Genomic DNA, 12794 nt, shown 5'->3' on the forward strand with positions numbered 1-12794 from the left:
GTAAGAAGACCTTGTGTGATACTAAATAGAAGAAAATAAACTGTGTATATTAGAAAAGATGGCTAAGACCACTGAGTCCAGCTGTTACCTCAGCACTGCCAAGTCCATCACTAAACCCTTTCCCTAAGTCCCATGGCTTATGCCTCCTTTAAATATTTCTACAGGGTTGGTAACTCAGCCACTTCCCTGGGTACCTTGTTCCAATGCTTGACAGTCCTTTCACTGAAGAACTTAGTCCTAGTATCTCATCCAGACTTGCAGTGGCTCTACTTGAGGACTTTTTCTCCTGTCCTGTTTTGGGAGAAAAGACTGACTGTTGCAGCCTACTTTCAGGTAGTTGTAGAGAGTGATGAGGTTCCTCTGAGCCTCCTTTTCCCCAGGCTTAACAATCCCAGCTCCCTCAGTCCTCTCCAGACACAGCTTCACTGCCCTTGTTTGGATACATGCCAGCATTTCAATGTTTTCTTTTAGTGAGGGGCCCAGAACAGCACACAACACTCAAGGTATGGCCTCACCAGTGCTCAGTTGACAAGGGGAGCAAGTCATGATTCCATTTTTGGGCACCTGGGCACCTGCTATTGCATGCGTAGCTGTCTATCAAGCAGCATTCTTGGGTCCTTTTCCTCTTTCCAGCTGCTCTTCTCCCAGCCTGTAGTGCTGCAGGGACTTTTTGTGACACAAGTGCAGGACCTGGCACTTAGCCTTATTGAGCCTCGTACTGTTGACCATGGCCCATCAGTCCAGCCTGTCTATCCAGATCCCTCTGCAGAGCCCACATACCCTCCAGGAGATTGACACTTTTGCCCAGCTTGCTGCAATCTGCAAACAGACTGAGGATGCCCTTCATCCCCTCATCCATTTCATTAGTAAAGACATTAAGCAGGACTGGCCCCAGTACTGAGCCCTGGGGAACACCACAAGTGACTGGCCACAAGTGGATTTAACTCCATTCAGCACCACTCTCAGGGCCTGATCATCCAGCCAGTTTTTTATCCAGCAAACAGTGCACCTGTCCAAGCAATGAGCAGCCAGTTTCTCCAGGAGAGTGCTGTGGGAAGTGCTGTCAAAGGCTTTACTCAAGTCCAGGTGGACAATATTGACAGCCTCATCCACCAAGCAGGTCACCTTGTCATAGAGGAAAATCACATTTGCCAGGTACTAGGTTCTTATGAACCCACCTTGGCTGGACCTGATCCCCTGGTTTTCCTGCATGTGCTGTGTGATGGCACTCAAGGTGACCTTCCCAGGCACTGAGGTCAGACTGGCAGGCCTGTACTTCCTGGGGTCCTTCCTACAGCCCATCTTGTAAATGGACACACATTTGCTAACTAGGACATCCCCAGTTATCCTGGAATACTGGTAAGCGGTGGGAAGTGGCTCAGTGAGCATATCTTCCCACTCTGTCTGTTTCCTTGGGTGGATCCCATCTGGCACCATAGACATGTGTGTCTAAGTGTCAAAGCAGAGCATGATTAATAGCTAAAATACTGCCTTTTTAAAAATCCTAACTTTGAATACACATGCATTCAGACAGACTCTTGTTTGTCTTTGCCCTACTTCCATCCTTTCAGTGAAAACACTGCAGTTGTTGCTGTCCAGTCCAAAGTGATTTCGTAGCAAATGTGTTAATAGAAGTTTTGGATTAAAAAGCACAAGAATGGGGCAACAAGCAGCATTTACCCTCCACCTTGTTACCTGCTGACTTCAATGATCTACTTACTCAATACTAAGACATTAGTGGGATATGTAATATTGTTATGGAAGAATAATTATATGGATAAACCTTTTAGAGACCTTAAAGAGCCCTGTTCTTTAGTTGATAAATCGTTCTTCTGCAGGTCACTAGTAGAGGTAGGAAAAGAAACCTGCTTGAGTGAACAAAAGTAGAAAATATATTTGTGAAACTTCAGGTTTTGTTCTTAGGTTTTAAGGCCACGTAAAAGTGGTTAAGCGGAACATAATCTGCTTTCATTTACATGTAACACATTCTTAAATATAAAGCATATATTAAATAACGGGTTATTTTCTTGTTAATAGCTCACAAAGTCTCTTCCACCACGGACCATTGGCTATCCATGGACTCTTGTCTACAGTACTGCAAAGCATGGCATGAGCTTGAAGACCTTGTATCGGACAATGGTGGGATTAGACACACCTGTGCTGTTGGTTATCAAAGACAGTGATGGACAGGTAGGAAAATACTTGTGTGGCAGTAGGGGACCCATCAAGAAAAATGTTTGAGGAGTATAAAGGATGCTTTAGTCCATCATGGGAGATAAAATTCTGTGTATCGAACAAGTTAAAATTTTGTGTATCAAGCAAATTTTCTCCTTAGAAATGTGTTTTACTCTTATGAAGACCTCCAACATACTACACATCTTGGAAATACTTTAATGATATAAGTTAGCTGTCATAATGCAAGAGTCTGGTAATATCCAATTAATCAATATAATTTTAAATTTTTTTTATGCACTCAAGGCACAAGAAATACAGTCTCTAAAACTTTCTGATGCTGGCAGATCTTGTTGAGTTGGAACGCTATTAGCTGTGTGTAGTACTTCTTGGTATATTCTGTGGCTGCAGCCAATATCTTTAAAGAGCTGTACTGCCTTTGTTACATTAGCAACTTGTTCTTGGAGTCTCTGTAGTAGTGCTCTGTTTTCTGTTGACTGGATTATGAATTTCAGAAAGTGACTCACATCTCACAGTTTGAATAGCAGACAACCTCTCTTGAATAATCTAGTAACAAGTGGACACTGTAAGCAGTATGAAATGTCTTATTCTTTTTCTGCAACTTCTATGTTTGCTTGTGGAAGCATGTTATTGCTTCATGAAAAATTGACAGAACTGCTGTAAAATCTGCAGCATTCAGTTCACTTACCTCTCCCAGTTTTTATTTTCAGAAAACATGGTCTCTTTCAGGGGGTTTGAAAACAGTAAATGAAAAGGGTATCTTTTCATATTCAAGTCGCAACCTGGTTTTTCCATTGTTTCCTACCCTAGCAATCCCTTAAAAAGAAAAATCCCTTCTAACTCTCTGCTAGTAGTGGACTCTTTCCCCAAAGTTCTTTAAAAATATTTTTTTCATTTACCTTTTGATTTTGAAGACAGAACCAACTGAATAGACCTGAGATGTCTCAGCATACTCATCAGTCTCATAAATGTAGTTTGGTGACTTCTCTAATTCACTTATTAGCTTCTCATAAATTAGTAAGTACACCTCCTTCCTAGTACCTGATCTGTCCCAGAAAAAAATGTCCTTTTTCTGGTGGGGCTGTCTTGCCACCACTGTGTAGTATTGTCTCTTGCTGAAGGAATTCATGTTACTTTTTGTGTATGAGCATCTTGGCTTTAATGTTGAAAAAGTGTCATGGTTGCCCTGTGAAAACATGGAGTTCATATTTTTGGGGTGGTTATTTGTGAAACAAACCTTGCTGAATCTCAGCTTACAGCCTTATACCTAGGAGTATGTATGAAAGCATGCCCTGGAATTCTGGATCAAGTAGTCACTGGACTCCACACGAGAGTGGGGGAAATCCAGTCTATTCAGTGAGCAGCATATGCAGGAGGAGTGCTTCAGATGAGTTTTACAAGTTCAGTCCTTCACCAGTGTAATGGGAGTGGTGTTTTCAGTAGCTCTGTCTCCTGTTGTTAATGAAAAATGTCTGCATTTGACAGCAGAAAATTAATTTGCCCTATTTTTCTGTTCAAAACACGGAATTAAGCACAGAGTCTTTCTCCTCTTCGTGCAAGGATCTACAATCATGAAACATAAGACAATGGTAACTAACTATGCTCTTTGATAATTAGTCTGGGTAATTCATTTTATTTGTGAAGCTGATGATTTTTTTGAAAGAGGTTAATTTAATTTTAATGTCTTGTATCTTCTTGGCAGATAGTACTTTAAAACTGCTTTCCGTGACTAAAAAAACTCTTAAATACTTTATAGGAGAATGTGTCCAGGAATAGTTCACTAGTAGTATGCCAAGATAAATATATGCTCTCCAAAAATGTGTTTTAAGAGACCACATAGGTATTCATACCTTACACTCCAAGATCACTGCCTGTTTTCTAAGATTCTAGTTCAGAGAAGATCCTAAATGAGATTTAGCTATTTTGAAAAATGACAGAATTACGACCAGATAGTTTCTTGACATTTGCTGAGCATACCTGCTCAGTCCTCTTAGGTATTCGTCGTTCTGCTCACTTTGTATCTGCCATGCTTATGAAAGATGCTGGAATTGTTATATCCTTGGTTGAGGCACTTTTCTTTTAAACTAGAATGAATTTCTTTCCTGGGCTGCTTCCCCTGAGATACCTGTCCATGTTTATGAAGACTGCTTTTTTATTGTGTTGATAATAGGTTGAGTAAGGAGCAAGTGTACCTTGTAACTCTTCGTAATGTTCCATTTAAGGCTGCTAACCCTCACACTACAGAGTTTTTTTATTCAAAAACCTTTTCCAATCTTGCTTTCTTTTTCAGATCAATTAATAATTTTATTTAAATGGCTGGCCAAACAAACAAAAGAAAAAAACACTGAACTTTTACAAACTTTAATTGTGTAAAAGCTGAGAAATGCCTAGTTGGAATTTGGAAGGTAAAGCAACCTAAATTGCCTGCTCCAGTCAATTCTAGGAGATTCCTTAATAAAGGTGTCCATGAAATCTATAGGTGCATCATTACAATTGTTATGGATTGTCTGTCTACTGGTGTGTGCTTCTGTTAGTGAGCCCTGAGAGCCATTTGAAGAGAAATTGGTACCTGATTCCTGAACATGAGTCACTAAATTGGTGGTGTAGAAATGGGATTAATACAGTTAACCACTTCAAGGACTGTCTAGTTTCATGAAAAGTCATTCTTCAGATTGTATGCACTGCAGAAGTGTGCACACCTTCTAGGTTCAATGCATTGAACCTAGACATGGGAATTTTAGTTACCCACTAATTGAACCTAGGACAGAGAATTTCAGTTATCCACCCTAACAACTAGCCACAAAAATCAAATCTCATGGAAAAATCCTAGGGACATCCCTTCTCAAGAACTAGAGTAACTGTTGGGAAGCAGATTGCACTTTTTCTGTAAAGCCTTATTCAATTATCATGGCTTATAGCAAAGGACGTGGTCTTTCAAGAGTCAGCTTGACATATATAGAACACAGAGAGATTGTCAAATCCTGATTCCTGAGGGTACTCAAAGCTCAACTGGACAAAATTGAGTCAACCTAATAGCTTCAGAATCAGTCCTCCATTGAGTAGGGAATTATGTGGTAAACTGTCTGAGATTCTTAATATGTAAATGTATTCCATAATTTGAAATAAAGCTTCAGAGTCTCTTAAGTAAAATACGTAAGGTCTTCTGCATGGTTGGAATGGACTAGTTTTGTGTTTTACTGGATATACAGATAACATCTTTGAGAGGATCCAAGACAAACTCTGGAGTAAGTGTTGTGTGTAAAGTTTACACCTGTGTAGAGGCTGAACTGGGATAGTTTAGGTTTGACAAAACTCTGTTTGGTACTTTAACTGAAGGTTAATTCCTGTCAAGGAATATCTGTTGTGAATGAAATCTTACATTTACTTTCATCGTTTTTACTTATATTTATTTACTAGATGTGGTATCAGCCCTAAAGATGTTTGCCTGAAGTAAGGCAGGTCATAGCTACCTGAATGCAACTTAGCTACCAAAACTGCTGCAGTTATTCAAAGAATGACTTAAGCCCTTAAAAGAAGTTAGGATACAGAGACTCAAATAGTTTGAGGACTAAGAAATAGTTGCAAGGGTTCCCATTGCTGGAAACGTGCAAGGTACCCATTGCATGTAGTTACTTAAATATGGATTATGTATTTCACCAGCCCATTTTGTTGTATTTATTTATGAAACTAAATTGAATTCAGTGTGGATTTTTATGCTAAAAAATGCTCTATGTAAGTTCACTTATCTGCACACACTAAGTACAGTCTAAGGTCACAAAATGTTTGACAGAGAAAAGTTAACAGCCAGTTTTCTGATGTCTAGTCTGTTGACCCAGATGCTTGAAATAACAAAAAGTGTCTTATCTGTCCTGCTTTTTAGAGTTTACGTGTGCAAAGTCCATATCTCAGTGCACTCAGAACAGTGGTACAGTGAAATTCGTAGAGTGAATTTTAAGTTGACATTATTTACAACTTGATTTATCAGTTACTATCATTAGAGGTTCTTGGATTCGGTGTTTTTCTGAAGTTTTTCTTGCTCTGATGTATTTTTGCTACAGGTTTTTGGTGCACTAGCGTCTGAACCATTTAAAGTGAGCGATGGCTTTTATGGCACTGGGGAGACTTTTATGTTCACTTTTTCTCCAGATTTTGAGGTAACTAGTAATGACAGTTTGTATGCTTTTGCTCCCTTCCCCACCACCACCCCAAGTGCATGATCTTAAAATTCTTAAGGAATAAATCTAACTAAATCTGAAAAATATTACAAGATGGCCCCCAAAAAAGTCATCACACTAGTTTTTTTTGTGAAATCTTTATGTGCAGAGTGAATTGGTAGTGTTTGCATGCTGAAGGACACATTTAACCTGACTCTTTAATTGTATTGAAGACTTTTCTACTGTTTAAATTCTTCCAGGTGTCTGTCTAAAAATTCATAAACTACATCCTTTTTAGGGGCATATCATCTAATCTAACCGTATTTCCTTGGTGTTTTTCATTGTGTAGGAGTTTTGGTGCTCAAAACCGACCTGGTTTGGAATGGTCTTATTTTAATTAGCATAAAACATCAGAGAATTTTTGTCTGCAGCTGTTTCCTGAATTTTCTGTGTCAACTTCATTAAACTGGCCTCTACCCACCCATAGTCTGTCTTTACTGATGATTGGTTTCCCTTCTGCCAAAATGAAACTATCAGATATTTTTACTTGCTAGTCTCTTTTTCTTTTTTTTTTTTTTTTTCCCTTAGGTTTTTAAATGGACAGGAGACAACATGTTTTTCATTAAAGGAGACATGGATTCTCTTGCTTTTGGTGGAGGAGGGTAAGTTACAGTTAGAATCTGTTAAAATATTTGTCTGGACACCTTTGAAAAGAAAAATTTGAATTTACTTCAGTTTGGTAGCTCAGGACTCAACAGTTACCAGCCAAGAAACTTTAGTCTGTCAGGTGTTTGGCTTCCAATGTTGACAAAACTTAAACAGCAGATTTGTCTTCCCCATAATGTGGCATAAAGTTTCAGCCCTGCAAGGTTATGATGCCTTCCATGCTTGACTTGCGTATGTGTCTTCATGTATTCAGAATGGACACAGGATATGATTGTGGAAGGATGTAAACGTGAGAATTATGTGTAACTAGAAGAGGCCTGAATTGAAACACCCCAAAACATGCCAGGGTCTCCAGAAGTCATACGATGTCATGTCCTGTTTTTTTTCTGCCCATGCAGGTGCATATGCTTCTAGAATGTTTTCCTTATTTGTTTCTAGCATTCTCTTTAGATATAAAAGTGCTGTTATGTGATCTCTTTAATAAAAATGGAAGAGGCTGAAAACACTAAATTCTAGTTAGCTTATTTCAGAATATCTGTAAAAGGGATATTCCCAAATTAATAATAAATAGTAAAAAAAAATAAAATTCTTGTAGCATAAATTTATTAACAGCCATGAGGTACTTGTGTTGAAAACTAATCCTTTAATTCCTTCTCAGTTCTAAATTTTGAATGCAAAATACATTGATGGATTTAATGCTTATTCTCTCAGTCTTTTGCTTTAACACATTGTCTCTCTTGCAGAGGAGAGTTTGCTCTTTGGCTTGATGGTGATCTCTACCATGGAAGAAGTCACTCATGTAAAACATTTGGGAATCACACACTTTCTAAGCGAGAAGACTTCACTATTCAAGACATAGAAATATGGGCTTTTGAATAAGTATTTCACTATTTCTACAGGCTATTGTCCCAAACCTGACATGAATCAGTGCAGCTTAAAAATCCCTAGGAGCAATATAATGTATTTTACTTATCTATTTTGGGTTTTTTTTATAATTTTTCAGTGTGCCCATTAGTTATTATTTTTAAATAGCAGATGTTTTTCATGCTCTTGCATCTGTAATATACTATCATACTTTTTCTAAGCTATAGACTCTTTTACAAAATATTGACCTTGTGGGCTAAAAAATAACATTAGTTACTTTGAGCCTTGTGGCCTGCAAAATTTTCTTATCCATATTACTGTTGCCTCCCAGGTTTCCCACACACACCTTTCCTGCAATCCTGCTAGGGGGCTGCTTCATTGAATATAGCTTATTATTTTTGTATTCAAATTATGTCTATGAATGAAGTTGCCCTCTGTGAACCTCTAAGAAAGCTGCGTGTGGGTATTTGGCAGCAGCACTGCAGAGATTGGTCCAGACCAATGATGGGTTATTCAAGTGGTGCCACAAATGGATGAGAAGCTGAGCATTCCTTCTAAATGCATCCCAGTTCACATGTGGTGAAGTTAGAAGATGTCCAAAGTCAACAGTGCCACTTGTCTTGTTTCTTGTTCATGTGTAGAAAAAAGTCAGTTACTATGTGTTGTAGCTGCATGCTGATTGTATTTAAAGAGTGTTTTGCACATGCTGTTAATGATCCGCAGGTTTGGGACAACTACTGACAATATTGAGCTAAGTGGCAGAGACTTACAAAATAGCAAGAGAATGTAAGATTATGACAGTTCCAAAAAATTAAAAGGCTAAAGCAAGCAAAACTCAGTGAACAATTTGTAGCTATAGTAGGGCATTAAAAGTACAGAAACAGATGCATCTTTCTTCAACATAGTGTCAGATATATACTGTTATACTGTTGTAGCCGTGTAGCACATCAGCTCCAAGAATATAGCTTATTCCTGTCCAAAGAAAAAAAATACTTGTGATGTTTTTGAGTGGGTCTATGTTGTAAATTTACAATTAGCACCAGCTCTGATTAAAATGACATCATGTATCATAGGTAGACAATATTGTAATTCAGTAGACTTGTGGAATATGCAAACTTACTGTCATGTGACCTCAAAAAATAAATGACAGGCTAGAATACAGTTCCAGTAGCTCTTGTCCACTTTTGTAGAAAACTTGATAAGCCATTGTGGCAATAACAGCTCAACAAAACTGTTCAAAGCTTTTATTCTATGTTCTGCAAAAAAAAAAAACAAAAAAAACCAAAAAAGAACAAAAAAATTGCTGTTAAGTGTGACAGTGACTGACTTTGTGCTGAAATTTCAGCTATTTCAGACAAATGTTGTATATTATCTTGTAAATTAATGTTTAAAGTAGTTTTGTTATTATAGAAAAGTGTTGATTGACGGATTGCTTATAGCACTTTAAATTATTCTAGAAATGGAATAAAAGCCAAATGAGTTGGCTTACGTAGATGTAGTTGTATATTTCAAAATATTTACATTTCTGGAAAGTTAAAAAATAAAACTTATTTGAAGACAGCTTACTGCTATGGTAACGAGAAAGGGCAGATGTTTCATCTATAATATGCTAATGCTCAATATGAATAGAAAAACAGGGCTTTGTTTCCTGTCTCTATGTATATCTCTTTATCCTTCTTAGAACTTAGACAATGTGTAGAGTAATGTTTACAAAATAAGGAACTGTAAATAAATTGAAATGGCTTTTCTCCCCTTTGGTCTTCCACAGCAGTATTATTGTCTTTGTGGAGTTACAACTGATTATTACAACAAAAAAAAACAATCCTGTAATGGATTTCAAGTACTATAAGCTCACAGTGATGTATAGCAAATAAATCTAAATATATGTAAAAATAAACTTGAGTTGCAGTTATTTAGAAGGTCGAGTTTAGAAGCACAAATTCTGGTTTTTGCTGTTCATTTAACAACTGAATGTATAGGATGTGGGTTTTTTTGTTTTGGTTGGGTTTTTTTGGGATTTTTTTGTGGTTCTGGGGCTTTTTAAAGCCCCATGGAAAACAATGGGAATGAAATAGATTGTCTTCAACCATTTTGAAGAAGGAGAGGGGAAAAAGAACAGTCTCAGATCATCCTTGCTGACAAAATGGTTAATTCAACTGCATAGTCTCTATTCTAAGCTCATATTGCAAATAAAGCATATTTTAGTTTTTTAGAGGGTGGTGTGAAGAATTTTATAAATAATTATACTTTGAATAATTAAATGAAAGCACACAAAAATCTTCAGTAGCTGAATGTTGCCAAGTATTGGACCAGTCTTGGAAGAGAGATAGGAAGCAAAAAAGTGGAAATCAAGGATAGTGTTTAGTTAGCAGTACATTAGCAATCATGCTTGTAAAATACTAAATTAGTTAAGAAATTTGCTCTTGGAAGATGAGTAAGAACACTGACTATTCCTTCAGCTTAAAAAAATAATCTTGTATTCTTCATTCAGTATTTGAATCTTAAACACTGATACGTTCTCCCTTCATAAAAGGGCAGATGTCATCAAGGTATTTTACTGATGTCATTTCAGTTTGGAGCTCAATTAAGGGAACAAAACTTTCTCCTCTTAAAGAGTACATGCTACTGCAATGATACAGAGCTACACTGTGCTTCTGGAGCAGAGAGAGGAATTTTCCAGCTGAGGGAATGGTGTGCACTTGGTGTGGTATGTGCAAGCCAGTGCTGCTGGCTGGTCTCACTGCAGAAGTGCCAGTGGCAGCTCTGCTTTCTGCTGTCCTGCTTACCTTACAAACTTTGTAACCATAGTTTGTTTCCTCTTGTGATAATTCCACTGCTGGTAGTACATGTGCTGTTGAATGCTAAACTGCTTTGTGCCCTGAGGTGTCAGTAGTGGCTTTATTTGAGAAATTGGGGCAGTGCAGTGTGTACATAGCAGCTGAAATGGCTGTGGGAGGAGAAGGCTGCCAGTATCTATTCTGTGATGAGTGATGATTGAACATATCACCATGAATAGCATGCTCTTCAATACAGCTCATTTTATTTCGATAGCCTTCCCCTGTTTTAAAAATGAGCTGTGTTACTGAACCTTGTTTTTATAGAAACATTTGTCAGGAAGGAATTATTGCTGTGGAGGAGAGAGCTGATTTCTGCTGGGTGGAGTACATGTCCAATGAACCTTCCACTCACTTCAAGCCACTGTGATAAGACTTGGAAAAATACAAAGGTGTAAAAGTCAAATTTATTTCTTCTGATACAAGTTTCATGCCGTCACTTAAACTTTGTATTAGAATATGAAAAATGTATGTAAGTTGCTACCGAAGAAGATGGAATTTTTTTCACTACCAAGGATGTGCAAAAACAGCACTAGCTTCAGACAGGAGAGTGCAGGAGCTCTGTTTCAAGTAAAACATTTTGGGAGTGAATACAGTATGTAAGAAAATAATGTGCAACTATAAGCTACCATGAGAGTAGCTGAGAGTTGCTCATCATCTCAAAGGTTAAAGGTTTTATTTTTCAAAGCAAGTCAGAACTAAGAAAGCAGGTCTTAAATAAAAATTTACAGAGACTGCTTTAATCAAGCAGGTTTTGACATTTATCATCTCTCCTCTTAGAATATTTAAATTTGGCAGAGATTGTGCTAGTTTCACAGCAATGTAACACAGTATAGTAGGAGAGGATGAGTAATTCAGGGAGTACTTTTGTTTGTTTTTTAGTGAGGTCCGATTTACTATCTCCCACCCCATGGATAAATTTGTCACACAACTTAATATAAAAAATTCTATAAAGCATATAAACTACATTAAATGCTTCCAAACACCATTACTTATATCAACATTTAATACTTATTTTTGAAAAAAATGGTAAATTATTTTCAGAAATTTTGCATGATACTGCCTACTCGAAGGTAAATAGTGGAGAGTAGTATGAGCAAAAATACTACTTATATCACATGGTTTTCTCATCCTGCCTACTCGAAGGTAAATAGTGGAGAGTATGAGCAAAAATACTACTTACATCACATGGTTTTCTCATGTGATTGCAAATAGAATAGTTTGAGGGGAAGAATAGGAAAAAGTTGGGGGTTTGGTTTATTTTGTATAGATTTTAACACTGGGATGACTGAAGAGGAGGCTTAAGTTACCTGCAGTGTGCTACCAATCGGTGAGCTTAATTCACTTGACACTTACTTGCCTTTAGCGTGTATTTTTTGTACAGGTGTTTTGTGTAAGGTCTGTTGCCGTGTACTCTGAAATCTTTTTCTGGTGCTTTGGACAGAGAAACCTTCAGAGGAAATATTTTAACAGTCTATGAAAAGGAAAATATATGTGTGCTTATATTTTGAAGCAACTTACTGACATCTTACTTCACTGAACATGCACATGTATTTGTTTTCTAGTGTGTATGAGAATAACTCAAGAAATAATTAAGGGTTTATTTATAGTTCATTCATTCCTTTGACAACAAAATTTTATCAAGACAATTTAGACAGCTATAAAAGGTCATTATATAAAGATGTGAAGAATAAGGTAAGAATATGCAGGTAAAAAATTTTTAGGACATCAGTTTTGTGCATCAGCTTGAGTAGTCTTAAGATTTCAAGAAAGTATTAAATAAGCTCCACTGATTCCATCTTACAGTTTTTTTCTTCTGTAGAGTCATATAACTATGCTTAAGGTATTAATGATTTACATAGATTTAGAATAGATGTAGTAGTCAGTTCTTGTATCATTAAGTTATAGAATATTTGGTTTCTTTATACAGTGAAGCTTCAAACTGGAGTACCTGTACTCATAATAAGACAGCAATATTTGTTTTATTAGAGATAAGATGTTAATACACCTCTACTTCTGTAAGAAAATATTTGCCTTTTCTATTTGAAAGAATATTAAAGGGAAAAAAAACCACTTCTTTTTC

At 37.0% G+C, this 12794-nt stretch overlaps 1 protein-coding gene across 8 annotated transcripts in view; it reads left to right on the forward strand.

Annotated features, from left to right (window-relative positions):
- OXR1 (oxidation resistance 1) overlaps nucleotides 1-9770 on the forward strand; it is a 259126-nt gene extending 249356 nt beyond the window's left edge. For all 8 annotated transcript variants that reach the window (XM_041412597.1, XM_041412596.1, XM_041412601.1 and 5 more), the window contains 4 exons: nucleotides 2038-2190; nucleotides 6252-6347; nucleotides 6936-7009; nucleotides 7757-9770. In XM_041412597.1, coding sequence (XP_041268531.1) covers nucleotides 2038-2190; nucleotides 6252-6347; nucleotides 6936-7009; nucleotides 7757-7892 — 459 coding nt within the window. In that variant the 3' untranslated portion in view covers nucleotides 7893-9770. The remainder of the gene's footprint in view (nucleotides 1-2037; nucleotides 2191-6251; nucleotides 6348-6935; nucleotides 7010-7756) is intronic.
- The last annotated feature ends 3024 nt before the right edge of the window (nucleotides 9771-12794 follow it).

Source organism: Onychostruthus taczanowskii, unplaced genomic scaffold, assembly GCF_017590055.1.
Source record: "Onychostruthus taczanowskii isolate IOZ18803 unplaced genomic scaffold, ASM1759005v1 scaffold4, whole genome shotgun sequence".
Lineage (NCBI taxonomy): Eukaryota > Metazoa > Chordata > Aves > Passeriformes > Passeridae > Onychostruthus > Onychostruthus taczanowskii.